This window comes from Ziziphus jujuba, chromosome 8 (assembly GCF_031755915.1).
Source record: "Ziziphus jujuba cultivar Dongzao chromosome 8, ASM3175591v1".
NCBI classification, from domain to species: domain Eukaryota; kingdom Viridiplantae; phylum Streptophyta; class Magnoliopsida; order Rosales; family Rhamnaceae; genus Ziziphus; species Ziziphus jujuba.
This window is the reverse complement of record NC_083386.1, coordinates 7,120,996-7,141,583: the sequence shown is the minus strand read 5'-3', so window position 1 is coordinate 7,141,583 and position 20,588 is coordinate 7,120,996. Positions and strand designations below refer to the sequence as shown.

General features: G+C 32.2%; 2 protein-coding genes across 2 annotated transcripts; both read left to right on the top strand.

Moving 5' to 3' along the window:
* Nucleotides 1-478: 478 nt before the first annotated feature.
* LOC107413059 (DExH-box ATP-dependent RNA helicase DExH3-like) lies at nucleotides 479-13,438 on the top strand. Its single transcript, XM_048471039.2, has 19 exons — nucleotides 479-826; nucleotides 1,456-1,610; nucleotides 1,716-1,803; nucleotides 1,906-2,142; nucleotides 2,427-2,522; nucleotides 3,958-4,146; nucleotides 4,291-4,450; nucleotides 4,543-4,673; nucleotides 6,041-6,211; nucleotides 7,222-7,494; nucleotides 7,827-8,021; nucleotides 8,778-8,981; nucleotides 9,279-9,348; nucleotides 9,456-9,604; nucleotides 10,033-10,341; nucleotides 10,429-10,488; nucleotides 11,298-11,450; nucleotides 11,555-11,665; nucleotides 12,366-13,438. Exons 1-19 carry the CDS (start codon nucleotides 545-547, stop codon nucleotides 12,834-12,836), a joined length of 3,504 nt encoding a protein of 1,167 aa, XP_048326996.2. The 5' UTR covers nucleotides 479-544; the 3' UTR covers nucleotides 12,837-13,438.
* A 3,120-nt stretch (nucleotides 13,439-16,558) lies between these two features.
* On the top strand, nucleotides 16,559-20,056 carry LOC125421500 (ankyrin repeat-containing protein ITN1-like). Its single transcript, XM_060819781.1, has 5 exons — nucleotides 16,559-16,934; nucleotides 17,134-17,199; nucleotides 17,373-17,447; nucleotides 18,365-18,792; nucleotides 19,457-20,056. The coding sequence occupies exons 1-5, from the start codon at nucleotides 16,559-16,561 to the stop codon at nucleotides 20,054-20,056; spliced, it is 1,545 nt and encodes a 514-aa protein (XP_060675764.1).
* Nucleotides 20,057-20,588: the final 532 nt, after the last annotated feature.

Genomic DNA, 20,588 nt, shown 5'->3' with positions numbered 1-20,588 from the left:
TAACAATTAAATTAATATTGATGGACAAAAAAAACCAATATTGATTGGAAAAACCTTATTTTATGTTTACAAACTCCTTACATATTTGCACTAAACCAATTTTGTTCTCTTATGTTCAAAAAATTGGTTTATTTATGTTTACAAACTAAGTTTGTAAGCATATAATAAGGACCAAAATTGGTTTATAATCTTGAACATGCTAATTAAATTTATAAAAAAAATTGTAATGCTTAGCAATAAATAAATATAAATAAATATTGAAATACATTTAGTGAACTCAAAATAATAAAAATCAGTGTTATTTTTTGTTAATTTACAAATATATATATATATATATTTATTATTTTTATGGAATAATTCCTCACAATAAAAAAAATAATGACTTATTTTTTTTTAATCGAAATATTATCATTTTATTGAAAAAAAAAACTTAAAAAAAAAAAAAAAAAAAAAACCAAAACTATATAATTGGTAGCGTAAGCAAAAACTGTAGTGGAAGTGGAGAGAGCGCCATGCCTGAAACTCCTGGTGGGAGTCTGATAGAATGCGAAATTCCAAGCCTGCCCTTGGTTTCCTCTTAGCGCGAGCCAAGTCCTTCTCCAACAGCTTCTGCTACCGAACTCTTCCTTCTTGTAGTAGTAGTAGTAGTAGTAGTAGTAGTAGTAGTTTTAGGGCAAACAATCCCTTGCTCACTCTGCTCCTGCTACTCCCTCCGCATTCTTCCATTTCTCATGGCCTATTCCTTATCCCTAACCGTCGCTTCTGCGGATACGCCGCCGAGCAATTCTCAGACGACGAGTACGAATGCGATTTTGAGAACCATCAGGTTTTTCTTTTTTTTCCTTTACTAGATTGTAATTTATTAGTTTTTATTGTTGAGCTGCTCGTTGTTTTTGATTTTTGAGGAATTCGGAGTGAATTTTTTTTTTTTTAATTTAATAAAATGGCAAAGTAGTGAAAGCAACTTCTTGAAGGCCTTGTAAGCAGGTAGTGAATGTACATGTAGTTTGATAAATGGGCTGACTTTATGATAATGGCTCTTTAAATTTGAAGTCTTTCTTGTTCTGTTGGATTCTATTAAGTGGAAAGATGTAGATTTTTTTAGTTAAAGATAGATTTTTGGGCTCAGGAATTGTTTCCTCATGTATCAGGAAAACATATGTCAAAAGGGTTATGATTTTTGTTTGTTGTTATCTTCCATCACCTTTATAGCAGTCAAACAAGATTCTGCATATTGTTTGCTTAGAAAGAATTCTTAGCCCTGTAATTAATTTTCTTTTTAATCTTGCTTCCTGGCTTTATTATGCATATTTGATTTGTTTCAAAAAACTATTGAATATCATTTTGGTAGTTTTATGGATAAAGATTTTCCCCTTAAAATAAAAATCTGTGTTGGATTTATGGAAGAACATTATATTGGATATTGAGAATTCTATGTCAATGGCTTAAATGTAGGCATCTTCTTCAGTGGCCAACATTGATGAGTGGAAATGGAAAATGAGCTTGCTACTACGCAATGAAAAGGACCAAGAGATTGTATCAAGAGATAAGAGAGATAGGAGAGACTATGAGCAGATATCTAACCTTGCAAAAAGGATGGGTCTTTATAGGTGAAGAAGTATTTCCCATCGTTATCACCATTTTTTGTTTGCCTTTTGTACAATTAAAGAGTAGACATTATGGCTCAACTTATACATTGTTCTTTGCAATCATAGTGAAATGTATGGGAAGGTGGTGGTTGCCAGCAAGGTTCCACTTCCTAACTATAGACCAGATTTGGATGATAAGCGGCCACAAAGGGAGGTAATCATTTCCAACAAATTTTAAAAAGCATGAGAATCTTTTCCTCTATGACTGTTCTTATTAGTATGGAAAATTGAATCTTTCATGCACCCATTTCTGCAGGTGGTTATACCACTAGGTTTGCAAAGAAGGGTAGAAGGTTTACTGCAGGAGCACTTAGATCGAAGTCAATTAAGTTCTGGAAAGGTCACTTACAATTCAGATGATGCTAAGTTCATTGACCAGGTTGAAGATGTCAATCAGGAAGAGACTGCTGATTCTTTCCTTGATGACTCTGTTATGGAGAAAGTTCTTCAGAAACGGAGTTTGCGAATGCGTAATATGCAAAGAACTTGGCAGGTATTTATTAAAGAGAGGGAATCTGTAAATTAAATTTTAGAGAAGCAGATTTCTCAAGTCTATAAACTTGAATCAGTCCACATGCTTGCTGTCCTAAGTTGCAAGGTTTTGTTGGAAAATTTCCCATGAAACCTGTCCTTTTGTCAATTTACCATTATCATGACATGTCTTGTAGTTACCTAGCTTTTCTTTTAAATGCTAGAGCAGATACCTAAAGTAAAAGCTTTTAGCTATAATTTGTTAACTATTTGGTCTGTTTTCTGCATTTGTTACCTCTTGCACAGGAATCACCAGAAGGCAAGAAAATGCTGGACTTCCGGAAATCTCTGCCATCATTCAGGGAGAAGGAAAGGCTACTCCAAGCAATTGCACAAAATCAGGTTTTAATAGGGAATTTGTTGCATCATTTTGTGCTTAGATGTGCAAGAATGTTGTTTTCCAATTTTTTAGATGTTAACGCTTTTAGACGGCTGTAGTACCGTTTATTTCTCAGGCACTTGCATATTATGTGCAGTTTAAACTAATTTCAGTTAAATTATAAAGTTTGGTCCCTTTGGAAATTTTAAAGCATCCAACTTTTCTTTCCATAGTTTGCCCTTTGGGGAGGTGAATATGTATGCTCTTTAATAAATTTATTTTTGAATCTAATCGGTTACTTTTTTGGAATTGTTAATGAGTAACATGATTAGCGGCTACTAACTCATTTTGGTAGTTTTGGATGAAGAATATGAATCATCTTTGGAACAATCCTCATTTGTGGTCATCTTAAGTGGTTGATGGGTCCATAGCTTAAAGTTAAACAGTGGATAAAAATGCATGTTTTTGGATTTTTGTAGATTGGTGGATTAACGACACTTGTTGCCCTCTATTTACTACCAAGTTTATTATGGTTACTATATCTTACCTTCATTTTTTATTTATTTATTTATTTTTTCAATCATGGCCTTCATTTAAGAATTATATTGACAAGTATTAAGTGGGGACTAATGGGGTTCACTATGGGTGTCATTGCCCTCTATTTACTACCAAATTTATCATGGTTACTATATTCTACCTTTTTTATTTTTTACTTTTATTTATTTTTATATCCCAATCATGGCCCTTATTTAATAATTATATTGACGAATATTAAGTGGGGACTAATGGGGTTCACTACGGGTGTCATTGGCAAAGGATTTTTGTGATTTATCATTTTACTTGTGATACTTCAGCTGGCATAATATTTTCTGATTGTAGAATAGGATTCTAGTTATATTTTATTTTATGAGGATTTCTCATGCTCTTGAATGTTTTGTAATTTCATCAAATGCTATAAAATAACATGTCTTTTATATATCTTGAAAAAACTTGTGGGGCTTTATGCCTTTATCAACTTGTAGTAGCATTTTTATACAAACCATTAACCTTGTGAGGAGGATATGTTTGCTGAAAAGTTGGCTTCTATCTGGCGTAATATTTTCTGGTTGTAGAATAGGATTCCAGTTATATTTTATTTTATGAGGATTTCTCTGCTCTTGAATGATTTGTAATTCATCAAGTGCTATAAAATATCATGTCTTTTTATATATCTTGAAAAAACTTGTGGGGCTTTATGCCTTTATCAACTTGTAGTAGCATTTTTATACAAACTATTAACCTTGTGAGGAGGATATGTTTGCTGAAAAGTTGGCTTCTCTTTATTATATTTTTTCAACAGCTGATGAAATTTTTAGAAAATAAATTTCTGAGTTTCAATAGATGCTAATTACTTACATTACTTTGTAGCTTTCCTAATAAGTTATTTGTAGCTTTCCTAATAAGTTATTACAATGATAGGTGATAGTAATATCTGGAGAGACTGGATGTGGCAAGACCACTCAACTTCCTCAATACATATTGGAATCGGAAATAGAATCTGGACGTGGAGCATTCTGTAGTATCATATGTACTCAGCCTAGAAGAATCTCTGCCATGGCTGTTTCAGAAAGAGTGTCTGCAGAGAGAGGAGAGCCACTTGGTGAAACGGTGAGCCATCTCCCTGAAAACACACAGACACATATGCACATAAGAAACTATTAAATTCATGCTCAAAGAATAAAAAAGGGAGTAGGTTTTTAAATGAATGCTTCTTTATCCTTCAACTATACCAAAACAGAGATTTTTTGTTAGGTTGGCTATAAAGTTCGATTAGAGGGAATGAAAGGGAAAAACACCCATCTGCTTTTTTGTACAAGCGGTATTCTACTTCGGCGTTTGCTGAGTGATCGCAATTTAAATGGTATAACCCATGTTTTCGTTGATGAAATTCATGAGCGAGGAATGAATGAAGGTAAATATTCTGAAAACTTTATTATGGTAGAGTTGCTGGAGAAGCAGTGTAGCATAAATTCTAACATTATCCTTTTGCCTAATTTTTTGCAGACTTTCTATTGATTGTATTGAAGGATCTACTGCCACGTCGTAGGGATTTGCGCCTAGTTTTAATGAGTGCCACTCTAAATGCTGAACTGTTTTCCAATTATTTTCAAGGGGCACCAATGATTCATATTCCTGTAAGCTAAACCTTCAGTTTTATTTTTGTTCTTTATTTTCATGGTTTAAATAACTAATTGTATCTTAGAGCTCATTTTGTGCTGTTTATAGTCTGTAGTTTGTTTCTAGTTTCTGGATTTTTCAAATTGTAAAAATGAAAGCTATTTATTTATTTTTAAAAAAAAAAAAATGAAAAGCATAAACTTGTATGGTAACAGAATTTCGTTTATATTTTTAGTTTCTTGTGAATGAAAGATGAGGGAAATTAGATATTGCTGAGAGGAAGATAAGGAGAGGGAGTAGAGAGCAGAGAAAGAAAATGATATTAGAGAAAGGAGAGAGATGACAGATAGTTCTTAACTTGAAATGGTTTTAGAACTAAACAGTTTCTAAAAACCAAAAGCAAAATGGTTAACAGCCAAATCTTTTCTTCATTTTTCAAAAATATTGTGAGCAAAAACTAAAAACAGAAAATAAAGTGTTATAAAATAGAACTTCATCTTCCAGCTCCCCGGTGATTGTGAGTATTATGCTTATAATGTGTGAATAATGGGTTTATTCTTTTTGATACATCTTAATTTTTTCTTTGAATTTTCAAACGAGTTGGTTTGTGGCTGGTTATATTGTACTTTTGTTGAATCTTAGGGGAGGTTGATGAAATTTTCCATCTATGTATATGTATAGATATTTAGAAAAGAGAAAACTTCCAGATTAGTGGCTTTCTTCATAAAGCTCCTATCTTAGACACACAAAATTTTTTTCTTTCCTTGGAAATTATATATTGAGAAATTATTTGTCATGTGTTAATTTATGCTAATAATTTTTTTTTAATTAATATAATCTTCTGTGGGTGACCTGTGTTTTCTATATTGTTGTCTTTTTGTATAGTATAGACCAGTTATTTAATAGTTTTGTGCTGTGTATAATTGAGTTTTTCTCATCCTTGCTATGCATGGGAAAACTGCTGATTTGAACTGCTCTTTTTGAATGAAAATTATCTATACGAAATTGTGTGGTTTTTAATGAGTGATCAATTAGTGATAAACAGATTATTTTGTTTATGCTTTTAAAAGCATATCAGACAAGTTAATTATCATATTTATGCTAAACTATTGTAAATCATAGTATTAAATCATGGTATTATTTGAACTGTTGACATAAAATCATCAATGTGATGGTAAATATATGTCTACTTTTTATTTTTTATTTTTTTTAATTTTTTTTCCTCCTTTGAAAATAAGTCAAAAAGGTTTATGTCGTGCCGCATGTAGTTCGTTATGGTCCACTCTTTGTTGCTGATGTGGATTGTAACTAGCTGTGCAAATAAAATGGTCTTTAGCCTTATAATTCCTACATCTGGTGTTTAATGCGTTTGTATTATATTTAGGGCTTTGCTTATCCTGTAAAAGCACACTTTTTGGAAGATGTACTGGAATTAACAGGATATAAACTCTCTCCCTTCAACCAAATTGATGATTATGGCCAAGAGAAAATGTGGAAAACACAGAAACAGTTAGTTCCAAGGAAAAGAAAAAACCAGATCACAACACTTGTAGAGGTATGTTTCTGTCTCAGAGGGAATGGTTTCATACTGTAATTTGTTATTAAACTCCTCTATGTGTTTTTATATCTATAATGTAGGATTTTCATAATTATTTTGATGTGTGATGTTTTTCCTGTGCCTTTTTATTTTTTATTTTTTATTTTTTTCATTTGTCTTCTCCTTCTTCTTTTTTAAAGTTTTATTTTATTCTATTGTTTTTGCTCTCATTGTAGAGTCGCCTATTGTTGCTTTTAACTTTATATATTTTTGCACTTATTGTTGATTTTCCAATATAGCTTCATTGCAAAAAAGAATATTGTTGCTTTCACTCAGAGTAGAGCAGTTTTCTGTTTTAATAACTCTAAGAAGAATGTAATTATACGAGAGTCTGAAAAGTGCTTTTGAAAAAATTTTCAGAAAACTAGCTTATTGTGGAGTTATCAAAATGATGTTTCCAAAAATTGTTCTCTGCTTGCAGTTCAGGGAAAAATAGTCTTATTGGTCCAAATAGGCCTTAAGCTATTCGTATTTCCCCACAGAAGGAATAAAAAATTTTAAAAAGAAAGGATATTGAGAGATTTGTAATCAGTGTGATGTTTGGGTTTAACTTGAAGTGTTTCCTTATACTGTCTGTCACACCACTTTAGCTGTCATGAAGTTCTGGCCCCAGGCTATGGGTTTGTATGTAACATCATCTTTATTTCTTTATTCTTTCATTCTAATGATCTTGAAAAACTTTGAATAATTATTTTTTTGGATTTGACAATGCATGGTTTGCAATTCATTGAAATAAATGAGGTCATTGACATGACCTTTGTTGAGGTATACAATCAGATAGAAATTTTGTACATGTTCTAAAAATGAAATCGATTTACATTCGCATGCATCTAAGAGACCTTATGCATTTCATCTATTCTTTTGTTTTGTAATATATTGACTATACAAGAAAATTAGTTAGTCAAATACTGAAGCCTTATATGCCGAATCTGATGTGAGTTTTACCTAACTGTTTTATTCCTGTTCAGGATGCTCTTAATAAATCAAGCTTTGAAACCTATAGCCCCAGGGCACGTGATTCTCTAGCATCATGGGTGCCTGATTGCATAGGATTCAATCTTATTGAGGCAGTTCTATGCCACATATGTCGAAAGGAGCGACCAGGTGCTGTTTTAGTGTTCATGACTGGGTGGGAGGATATCAGCTGCTTGAGAGATCAACTTAAAGCGCATCCTCTTTTGGGTGATCCTAACAGAGTTTTGCTTCTAACTTGCCATGGTTCAATGGCAACATCTGAACAGGTTGGTTTATTAAGTTTACCCTAGCTTATTGATCCTTACCGGTTGGATGCTTCATTAAATTTGGTGTTGAAGTAAATTCTTGGGGATGTGCATGCTTTTTCAGGATTGTGCACGTCACTTGTTGTTTTGTACAGTTAAAGTTGCACCTGCAAGTGTGTGTCTTCCAATTAAATGCTTTCTGTTTGCATATTGTGCATTAGGTTTGTACTTAGATATATATTTGTTAAGTAGATACATGTTTGTTAAGTTATTGCAGAAAACGAGACATTTTATTAAGTGAGTGATCATTTCAGATCATATTTCTCATTATCTTTTGATGTCGTTTTCTGCAGAAACTCATATTTGAGAGACCACCTCATAATGTGCGTAAAGTAATTCTTGCTACAAATATGGCAGAGGCAAGCATTACAATCAATGATATAGTTTTTGTTGTTGACTGTGGAAAAGCAAAAGAGACAACTTATGATGCTCTAAATAATACACCTTGTCTACTACCATCTTGGATATCACAAGCATCTGCACGACAGGTAAGAGAGTGAACTAGGCCCACTTTGCCTATATTTGCCATATATTTGCAGTGCGTAATGGTTAATTTCATCTAGAAATCATCGGTGAAATTGGCTTAGTTCTCAAACTTATTACTTAACCTTTTCAGTTCTATATCCATAAAAGTATTTGAATGGATATGCTTTGTAAAGGTGGAACCTTGCTTGTGTTAATTATGTGTTTATCTTAGTTTGATTTACGTAAGTGGGTCCATTTCCTATTACCTTAATGCTTTTGGATGGATAATAGCAGAACATGGTACTAGAGCTCCTATTTGGTTTTTATTCAGATATGGATGGTCCTTATTTTTGTATTTGTTGTTCTGCATGTTTAAGACCCTTTTCTTGGTTCCAGTTAATAGGCTGATATACATGTGAATAGGGGGTTGATAAATGTGTGTTTGTGTTTGATTTTTATTTATAGTTAGCTCACTCACTGATAACTTAAACTTTAGGACCAATTGCAACTCAACAGCTTGGATTACATGTAGCTATGCCTAGGAGACCTATGTCCTGTTAGGAAGTGTTTGACTGGTTCATAGATATAGCATCATAGTAGCATATCGTATATGAAGCATTTTGAATGTCATGCCACCTTCAATTGTCTTTCCTACTTCATCTTCATTTATTATATTTTCTTGCTGGGATCTGTTATTCTAATATGCACAAAACCTTCTTTTTTTTAAAAAAATAAAATAAAAATTTATTGGGTCTTGTTGGAAATCTTCTCTGCTGCAGAGAAGGGGTAGGGCTGGCCGTGTACAACCAGGTGAATGTTACCACCTCTACCCCAAATGTGTTTATGAAGCTTTTGCAGAATATCAACTTCCAGAACTTCTGAGAACTCCTTTGAACTCTCTCTGCTTGCAAATAAAAAGCTTGCAGGTTGAAAGTATAGGAGAATTTTTGTCATCTGCCCTGCAGCCGCCAGAATCACTTGCTGTAAGTGATGTTGCTCTGTTAAATATTTATTACCGCTTAGTCTACTTGATGCCTGTCTTGGTATAGTGTATGGAAAACTTGTCCCTGGTCCAATCAGCTGCAATATCATTTTCCCTATCCTACATCAATTATAAAAATTTCCAATCAATAATAGGGTTATTTTTATCTATTTACGTATCACATAGGTTTGCTGATTTCCAATTTATATGCTTTTTTGTTGGAAAGTGGTGTTTTCTATGTTTATTCGTTGATTACTTATCAGTTTGCACACAAATTAAGAAGTCCTATGAATTACAGGTCCAAAATGCTATTGGTTTTCTGAAGATGATTGGAGCATTAGATGAGAAGGAAAAATTGACCGAGCTTGGTTAGTTGAACCCTGCATGAGATAACATGGTACTCTGTATTTAATAAAACTACTTATAATTGTCTCACTGCTTATACTTTGCCTTTTTCCCTGTTTTGTTTGATCAGGAAAGTTCTTGTCAATGCTTCCAGTAGATCCCAAGCTTGGGAAAATGCTGATCATGGGTGCTATCTTTCGTTGCTTTGATCCTATTCTTACAATAGTATCTGGGCTTAGTGTCAGGGATCCTTTCTTATTGCCTCAAGACAAAAAAGACGTAAGTGCCAGTTTCAAGATAGTACCTACTAGTGCTTCAAAATGAACGAATTGTAGTCCTACCTATTTTCATCATCCCTACTAGCTGTTGGCCAATTAGCTTCTAGTTATACCTTACTTCGGCAAGTGAGAAGGAAGGCAGAAGGCCATCTATTCTTCACCAATCTCCACTAGAAATAGCTTTTTCTCTGTTTGCATATTTTTCCAGATACTAATGTTTTCTTCTTCCCCAGCCACTTTGTGATTACAGCTCCCAAGATCCATGCATAACTTCTATTGTTTACTGTTTAATACGTCACAGGCTTGAGCGTTCTTTAACCAATAAACCATTTGTCCTTTGGGATATTTAAATTGTAGCTTGGATTCTACTTGGCTTGTGAAGTTTAACTGCAAGGATACAATGTTAACTGCCTTCTTTGTGTGGTTCAGTTAGCAGGGACAGCAAAGTCTAGATTTTCTGCAAAAGATTACAGTGATCATATGGCTCTTGTTCGTGCATATGAAGGATGGAAAGATGCAGAAAGAGAAGGATCTGCATATGAGTATTGCTGGAGAAATTTTCTCTCAGCTCAAACTCTTCAGGCTATCCATTCTCTTCGGAAGCAGTTTAGCTTCATTTTAAAAGATGCTGGCTTGGTAGATGAAGATGCAAGCATCAACAACAGATTAAGTCACAACCAATCATTAGCCCGTGCAATTATTTGTTCTGGCCTTTTTCCTGGCATAGCATCTGTAGTGGTAAGGACTCTCTATTTGGAGATGTACTCTAATGTCTAATCCTAGAAATCGAGATTTTTGTTGACACTTTATCTTTCATACTTGCAGCACCGAGAGACATCCATGTCTTTCAAAACAATGGATGATGGCCAGGTTTTACTATATGCGGTGAGTAACAATGCTTGATCCATCCCCCATCTCTAATCTTTTTTTTTTAATTTATTTTTAATTTTTTATTGTTTTGATTTTGTGTTTCTTTTTTAATCAATTTATTTTATTTTATTTTATTTTTTTCTGCCTATTTGCTCTTTCACAGAGGATGTGGTACGCCTCTGAACCCCTTTTCATGTATGATAATTAAGGTCCAGTTATGTATGTCAAGCCAGCATCATATACTCCTACACTCTCTCGTTTGCCCACCAAATAATAATTGGGAACCAAATGTGGTTCTTATGTCTAAACAACCAAACAACCATGGGTTGTGAATACCAAGAGTCAAGAGCAAACAACGTAAATATGATGTGATGTTAAGTTACTACTTTATCTCCAAGTTTAAGCTGCTAGGACAAGTCCAATTATTTATCATTCATTAGCAGTTCCACCTATCTACATGGGAAAGGAGGTGGCAGAGTCTTACCTTTCCACTAATGACCTTTCATGCTTTACAGCTATGATCGTGTACTTTAATGCGCATCAGAAGTCTATAATCTAGTTTAATGCCTCAAAAGTATAAGTGAATTCTTATCTCAATTCAGCATTTGTGAATTTTGAAATCATTTAAATTTAAGTCCTCCAAATCAAGTTTATTAATAAATTACGACTTCTTGTTATTAATCATCCCAGAAGTTCACAGTCTAGTTTAGCTTCCTATTCGAGCAACAAATTTGAAGTTATTTTTCAGTTTGTATATGTGGTCTTGCTAATTTGTCCGTGGTTTTACAAGCATTTAATTGATACTGGCAACTATTTTGCTCCAGAATTCTGTGAATGCACGTTACCAAACTATTCCTTATCCATGGCTGGTGTTTGGTGAAAAAGTGAAGGTCAATACTGTTTTCATACGTGATTCCACTGGTGTCTCAGATTCAATACTCATTCTTTTTGGTGGTGCGCTGAACCAAGGAGTGCAGGTATCTTTTCTACTGACATATATCCCCAAGTTTTGATGTTAATGAAATTTACTGCTTGGATTTGGTAATGTCCAGTTTGCATCATATTTTAACTCTTTTTTCAGGCTGGAAATTTGAAAATGTTGGAAGGGTATGTTGACTTCTTTATGGATCCTAGTTTGTCAGAATGCTATTTGAAGCTAAAGGAAGAATTCAATAAGCTCATCCAAAAGAAGGTATGTTAGCCAAAACATTTATGCTCAATTTTCCTACCCGTAGGGATAACCTTTTAGAATTAAATAGGTAAATAAATAAATTGTTTCTTTCTTGAACTGTATTATACATTCATAAATATGTCTCATATAGATGGAACATTTGAGTGTTTCATTGTGAAACATAGTGTTTCCTGGAATTTGATTTTGCAGATATGCTTTTGTTTCTTTGTCTTAAGCATAATTTTTTACCTTTGACCATGTTCACTACAAAATATTGTTGGAAACATAAAATTGACCTTTGACCATGTTCACTACAAAATATTGTTGGAAACATAAAATAACATGTATTTTCGTTTCTATTAAAATGTTGCACTATCATCGAGACCTTTTTCTGAGATAACTTATTTTCTTAAAGATGGATATAGCTAGTTCATAGATAAGATATAAGAAAATATATCAGCATCATCGCTTTGGAGACCATACCTGCATGCATCCTATATATGGTGCATCCTGGCATTAATGAACGACTCCAAACGCTGTTGTTCATCATTTTTTTTTCCAGCCTTTTTTTTTTTTCTAAAAAAATTTCACAACATATTTGCAGCCTTACATATCAGATTTCTTCCACTGATAATTGTTTCTGGTCTAGCTTTAAAAGAAAACAATCGTTGTAGCTAATCTAGTTAGTCTTTTGAACTATAATACTCCTGCAATTTTGCAGCTCCAAGATCCTAGCCTGGACATTCACAAGGAAGGGAAATATCTTATGCTTGCGGTTCAAGAGCTGGTATCTGGAGATCAATGTGAAGGGAGATTTGTATTTGGCAGGGATAGCAAGAAGCCAAAGGAGTCTGGTAATGATGACAGATTCACAAGAGATGGAATGAATCCCAAGAGCTTGCTTCAAACTCTGATGATGAGGGCAGGGCACTCTCCTCCAAAATACAAAACAAAGCACCTCAAGACAAATGAGTTTAGAGCACTGGTAGAGTTCAAGGGTATGCAATTTGTTGGAAAACCTAAGAAAAACAAGCAGCTTGCTGAAAGGGATGCTGCTGTAGAGGCATTGGCATGGTTAACTCATACTTCTGACAACAGTCGGGATGAAGGTGACAAGTCCCCACCTGATGTGACTGACAACATGCTTAAACTTCTTGGGAAACGTAGAAGATCAAAGCGTTGGTCTGGTTGATGATGGATGATGGAAAATGGTAAGAGATTGACCTATAAATTCTCGGCATCCTTGTTTAGGGTTTCTGCACTGGTGACCTGCAGAATGCATCGTGTAGTAAAATTTGGCGGCTGGAGGGTGCAGGGAAGTTTTCTAGCGGAGTAAATTCTCATTCGGTTACCTTTGTTGGGTGCATGGAATAACAGCTTCCCTCAAATGAGATAATCTTTACAAAGTTTAACTATGATTGCATTACTGTGCCATAGCAATGAGAAGGTTATAAAGGTTAATAACTTCTCATCAAAGTTTTGACCCCTAGTTCTGTAACTTAATCACAAGTCATAACTTAGCACACAGGAAGTGAACGTTCGAAAGTTTCCAATAATACAGGGTTTCATCTATCTCTAGTTGAAATTAGTTCGAGTGAGCAAAAAGATGGAGAGCGCAATGGCTTGACCAAGCAGTCTCCCTCAGAAAAGAAACTGAATTACATTCGATAGCTTTGTGAACAAATTTATACTTTTTATCACATAAAATATTGTAATTTTCTGTAAATTATTCAATGAACTCATTCTTTATTCCTTCTGAAGTTATATAAAATCACCCTTATAATGGTTGTTTTATCACTGTGATTAGAATATATATATATATATATATATATATATATATATATATATATATATATATATATATATATATATATATATATATATATATATATATATATATATATGTAGTTAAATAAGAAAAAATAGTAGCAAAAGAAAAAACAAAATAGAAACTACAGCTAAATATTTACTCAACTATTTTAATTAATTATTTCAGTACAATGATTGCCTTCGAACTGAACTAAAATATTCGTTCTAAAATGTATACTGGGATGGAGATAGCATTTCCCAACCAACATTAAATAATTCAATAACTTCTGTCATCCTATTTCCCTTCCCATCTATCTTATGCCAGATACAATCAAATGTTCATTTTTCTGTAGTTTCCTACATTTTGGCTTCAACACTGGATTCATAATCTCAAAATCTGCTACCACAGATTATTGTTTCTCTATTTTCTGTTTTTTCTTTTAAATTCTTTTGAGCAATTTTCCTTTTAAATTTTTTGTTGTGTGTTCTGAAGTTTGGGTAAGAAAAAAGGTATTGTGTCAAGGATGTAATTGTTCATGATCTTCTTAACAAAGAAAACTATGGGATTGGAGAACTCAAGGTTCAAACCTACTTGATAGGCGAAGATTTGAGGGACATAGTGGAATCCATGGAAGAACCTCCAAAACCAGTTGTAGATAGTAGTGATGAAGCTGAATTCAAAGCTTGGGATGAAGAAGAATGCCTGATCTGTTCTCCATGCCATCCAGATGTCTTGTGGTTCCGATGCTTTCTGTGAGACCAGAGATTTTAATTCCACCAAAATTGCTTGGGATACTTTGGTTAAGACAAGAAAATATTGCACAATGATTAAGCAGATTGCCTCTTCATCTACATATATCCAAAGGTCGAATGAATCATATGATAAGAATAATTAGGCCAAATCACTTGGTAGTCACATTCTGGGAAAATAAGAAGCGTCCAACTGAAGGGAAGAGAGTTTTCATTAAAACTCTCTGGGAGAATCAAGAATAATGTAGTTCTTCAATTTGTGCGTGCAATAGATCATACATAAACGAACAACCGCATTCAATCTCAAAATAATTTCTAACTTTCTTTCTAGTTGGAATAGAAATCCCAATGAATGATTAAGGGTCAAGGGTAACACACATTTCTTAATTTTAACAATGTCATGAAATCAGGTCCAAAACTAGAACTACTAAATTTACCGATTCCCATACATATAAAATCACATTTTCAGTAGAGAGAGAAGAAACACTTGAGATTGAGTTTCCTTCCCTGCACCCGATCGATTGTTAGATTTCTATGTTGTGTGTGCTTTCTCTTTTCAAATTATCATTTTTATTAAAAAATGATGAAACGTAAAAATCTTTGATACATAACAATATGTGGTGAAAATAATATTTTATGCATAGGTAGTTTAATGCTCTAGGACATAATTATATATAATATTACATTCTGTCTCTGGCTCTAAGTAAGATAGCAATACTACATTTTATTTATTTTTTGATATGGGGTGAGGGGGACAGGTAATGTCTCAATACTTAACAAAGAAGAAATAAAAAAAAAAAAATTAAAAAGAAAAAAGTTATTCCTTATACAAAACGGAAATTCTTTTTTTTTTTTTTTTTAAAGATAAATCTCAACTAAACAATGTTTAAAAAGTCTCACAATAAGTTGTTTTATGTTTAGTAAGTTTTATATTTCATATACTATGCTTCTTCAACAGTATACGAGTGAGATTAATTTGGCTAGTATTTATGAACGAGGCTTTTGGTGAATGCCAAATTAATATACTTTATGGAGCGAGCTTGTGGACTGTGCATTCACCCAAAAAAGCTTGCGGACTGCGGAGGACTACCACTACCAGAGTATATGTGCTTCCATAGAGATACAGTCAAGGGAATTTTTTTATTTTTTTATTTTATCAACAAATCTACATTTTATAGACTTTTTTTTTTTTTGTTTTTTTTCCTCCGACAAATAAAGTTAAGCATGAACTTATAGGATAACTCATTGGAATGTCCTTGTGGGGACAGCTAGTGCAATAAAACCTACTGTTTTCTCATTCGAGTTCAAATTCTTTCATCGTTGATGTTTGGGAAAAAAAAAAAAATGGAAAAGAAAACTTGTTGAACCAGATAATTTATTGGTCAGAGAAATATTGCTTCTCTATAATATTTATAAGCATAAATTTTTATCTGTTCTTTTCTTTTACTCTTCCATTCCCTCTTTGGAATAAGAAAAAAAATCCTTCAATCTAATTTGCATATTTCCTTTGCTCTTTTCTTGGTTTTCTCAATTTTACTTTTACTGTAGTGAATTGTCTTTTTATCTGATACCAGCCTTTTGTACCACGCCAAGGATATATATATATATATATATATATAGATGATGATAAAAAAAATAAAAAATAAAAAATAAAAAAAAATAAAATTGTATAAATATGTCTAAGTGTGGTTTTGTGCATCTTGTCCTCAAAAGAATTCGGTTTCAATTTTGCAGCTGAGAGAGCTCTAACATAAATGTGTAAGTGGTTTCTCTTTTGCAGCTGTAAGTGGTTTTGCATATATAAATATGTGTAAGCCTGTAGAACCCAAAGACCATTTAATCTTCCACGACATAGCATAATATTTGATTTTTTTTTTTTTCACTTTTTACTAACTTGTATTTCAAAGACAATTTAATTTTGTATATATTTGATTTGTTTTTTTTTTTTTTTTGTTTTTACCAACTTGTATTTAAATGAAACTTTTTATCTTAATTTTAAATAATTACATTGAATTAAACATAGATTATACTATTGAAAGACAGGTTATCATTATATTAAATTATATTTCTTTTAACATTCTCTCTCATGTAGATCCATTATGATTATCTTTTGTATTCAATTAAGCCATTCCATATGCTTTAATAGAAATTATTAAGTTTTTTACATTGAATATTATGGATCTTTGCTTTGATATTAAATTAAATTATCATTGTATAATTTTTTGCGTTGTAGCCAATATTCCAACAGATCAATACCAACTATGCGAACGGTTTCCCAAAGCTGTGCAAGATGGAGACCTAAATGCTACAAAGGAAATCATTTTGCAATACCCAAATGCAGTAAGAACAATAATCATGACACGTACAAGGAGGACGGCCCTTCATGTTGCGGCCATGGCTGGACATACAGAAATTGTGGAGACATTGGTGGAGAACATGTCACCAGAAGACTTGGAAATAAAAGACTCAAGTGGTTTTACAGCTCTTACAGCAGCTATTAGTTACAATGCAAATATCAAAATAGCCGAATGCATGGTTAAAAAGAACAAGAAATTACCAACCGTGGTTGATGAATTGTGTATGCCTGTGGTATGGGCCTTTCGGTATTGTCATATTGAAATGGCTCGTTATCTATATTCAGTCGCATCGATAGAATCATTATTGTCGGACGACGACAATCGTGCACATGCTGCTGGGCTCATAAACCAAGCAATAATGACGAAATGTTACGGTAAGGGTATAATACATATATACACATATTATATATATATAGTCAGACTCATATCTTTATATTTATTAATATGTAACATATATTGTGTTTAATAATCGTGGTGCAAATGATTATTGTTGTCGTTATCATATATATATATATATATATTTATTTTTTGGATGGTGGTTTTACAAATTCCCATTTCATATGTGCAATGTAGATGTCGCTTTGCATCTTCTGCAGCATTGTCCACAGTTGGCCACAACTGCTGACACAGCTGGAATTGGTACTCCTGTGTATGTATTCGCAATATATCCAAGTGGACGTCCGCTCCCATTTTAGCAAAAATGGATTTATAAATGTTAGTACGTATTTTATTAATTAATATAGAATATAATTTGTATCTATATAAATATGTGTATATGATATTGATATTTATACAATCCTTTGTTTCAATAGCTATAGTTATAGATGGAGACCGTGTCATTAAAGAGATATATACAAAACCCCCCACCAATCCTAATATGAGCTCAGGTATGCTAAATTTTCCACATTATTTTAATTTAGGTTATTTAGGTTGAAGCATGTGTACAATTAGTGCAAAAATATATATATATATATATATATATGAGAAACTTTGACAAAATTTATTGTGGGTAACTTCTAACTGTGACAAAACGGATAGCTTCAGTGATTGAACATCCCTATTTATATCTATGAAAATACGAGTTCGAGTCACACAGAATACAAGAAGGCATTTCAAGTAGTTTGTATATTAGATGATTTGTTTCAAAAAGAAAAAAAAGAAAAAAGAAAACTTCTACAAACTGCTCTAGTTTTAATATATATTCAATCAATAAAACTTAATATCAATGAGCATCTAAAAAAAAAAAAAAAAATCCTTTTTATTAAATACTTTATAAATAACATTGAAGATTTAAATTAAATCAAAGATATTAAGAACTTGTTTCATGGATACAAAAGAATGGCAAAAACCATTGTTTCCACTTGTACAATGATCACCAGTTTGAATTAATTCCCTACATTCATAATGTCAAATTTTTTTTTAAAAAAATTAAAAAATGGAAAGGTTAGGCATATATGTTAATCTTGCACGATAGCTTATACATAATTTTCCTGAAAAAATCTCCATTTGTCATTGAAGATTGTTAGATATTTGCACGATAAATGTTTATAGTTATAATTGTAACAATATTTCTTCTGAATATACTATTAATTCAAAGCCATTAGTCAATCAACAGATAAGGAATTACATGGTGAAGTTTGGTCATTACAAAGAGTCGCAGTACACTTCGACATTTTAGGTAATTAATTAGTTATATTCAATTTTTATTATTACAATTATTGTTTAAATTCTTCCTCACATTTATTTAGTTTCATACATCCAATAATAGCTAAAATAATTTTTTTCATTATTAATAATTACACAGGGTTCAAGAAAATATATGAAATGAAATTGATCCACATTCAAACCTCTGAACTTCTACGGCGAATGTGCGACGAAATAAAAAAATTAGATGAAACCCAAATGTCAAGACCAGATATTATAACAACACTTTTTGAAGCTGTGGAAAAGGGAAATTTTGAATTTGTTAGAAGTATATTTAAGTCAAGTCCAGATCTAGAGGAGGTCTACGGTTTCCATGAGAGGAATATATTTATGGCTGCAATTCGTTGTCGCCAGGCAAAACTTTTTAGCCTTATTCATGGAGTTCGCTCCAAATTAAAAGCAACAAATCATAGAGATCGAGATTCTAATAACATGCTACATATGGCTGGCTTATCATTGCCTCACCCACAGCTTGATCGTATTGCAGGAGCTGCTTTACAAATGCAGAGAGAATTACAATGGTTTAAGGTACGTAATATATATACATATATATTAATTTCTTTAGCTATATGTTCTAAAATGTATTTAACATAACCGTGCATTTCTAAGGACACAATCTAGTAAGAAAATTATTATTTTTCAAAAAAAAAAAATCTAAATATTAAGATTATTGCCAAATAAAATAGTAGTTCTGTTATTAAGTTGTTCTTAAAGAAACAACAACCATTAATTAGTTGTTGGCCAATTTAATTAAGGAACAATTATATTTTAGTATTCTTTAATTTGAAAATGTTAGATATTTTGCCTAGTATTCATCTACCTCCCACATGAACAACAACTTCTTGTTATTTGGTTCCTTTAAACTTTGGTTTCAATTTCATTGTAATTTAAACTCTTTATTAATTTAAAATTTTTATATTTTAGTACCCTCTAACCATTGACATTCTTAAACCAAAATAATAATAACAATAATAATAATAATAATAATAATAAATAAATAATTAAACTAAAATATATATGATAATTGAAACTTAAAAGACTCTGAAATGTAACTTTTCCAAATAATATAGGGTTAAAATTATATGTTTTTGCTATAACATGTGATATATATATATATATATATATATGTGTGTGTGTGTGTTTTATAAATTATAAACTAATATTCTTACTATATATATATATATATATATAGGAGGTGGAGTCAGTTGTACCTCCATGGACATATGAACACATAAACTCTGAGTCCTTGACACCAAGACAACTATTTACAAGGGAACACAAACAATTGTTATCTGATGGAGAAAAATGGATGAAAGAGACAGCAACATCATGTACTGTTGTTGGTGCACTCATTGTTACAATCATGTTTGCTGCAACATTTACTGTTCCTGGTGGGAATGATGAAGGAACTGGTTACCCAAAGTTTCTTGATAACAAAACATTCATGCTCTTCATCAAATCAGATGCAATCTCACTTTTCTCTTCCACTACTTCAGTTTTAATGTTCTTGGGAATCCTCACTTCAACGTATGATGAAGATGATTTCCTCAAATCTTTGCCTAAGAAGCTCATGATTGGCCTTGGCACACTTTTCCTCTCTATTGCTGCAATGATGATATCTTTCTGTGCTGCTGTTTCTGTGATGCTTGATGATAAGAAATCTTGGCTTGCGTTTTTTATAATTTCTCTGGCTGGTATTCCAATTACTTTATTTGTTTTGATGCAATTCCCTCTTCTTATTGAGATTTACCTTTCTACTTATAGACCTAATATCTTTAATAGGAAGCCATAGAATTGATTATATATAGGAAGTGTATGCAAATTGTGCGTTATTATTATTATTATTATTATTTATCAATTTTCATGTATCAAAATTGTTATCTATAATAAACTTTTGATTCAAGACTGTTTAGCATATCATATACCTATGTTTTTTTTTTTCTTATTTTATTTAATTTACCTTGGAAGATTTATGAAGTTGATATAAATGGTTATTGTATCATGGATATATGATATTTGAGGAGAAAGTAGAAAATATATGTATTTTTACTCTGTTTTGTTGTGTTCAACCAGGATGTTCATATATAACAATATATTATTTGAATACACGCAATTTATAAATAAATAAATAAATAAATATATATATATATATATTTTGGGAACAAATATAACTCATAAAAATATTTTTTTCTAATGATGTATAATCCAGCGTGAAACGCCCATTTATTTTGAAGCAAGCAACCTTCTCTATAACAGCAAAATTTTATTTTTTATATCCGACAGTCAAAGGTAAACAGCCAAAACCTGCTTTATACACCCCTCTA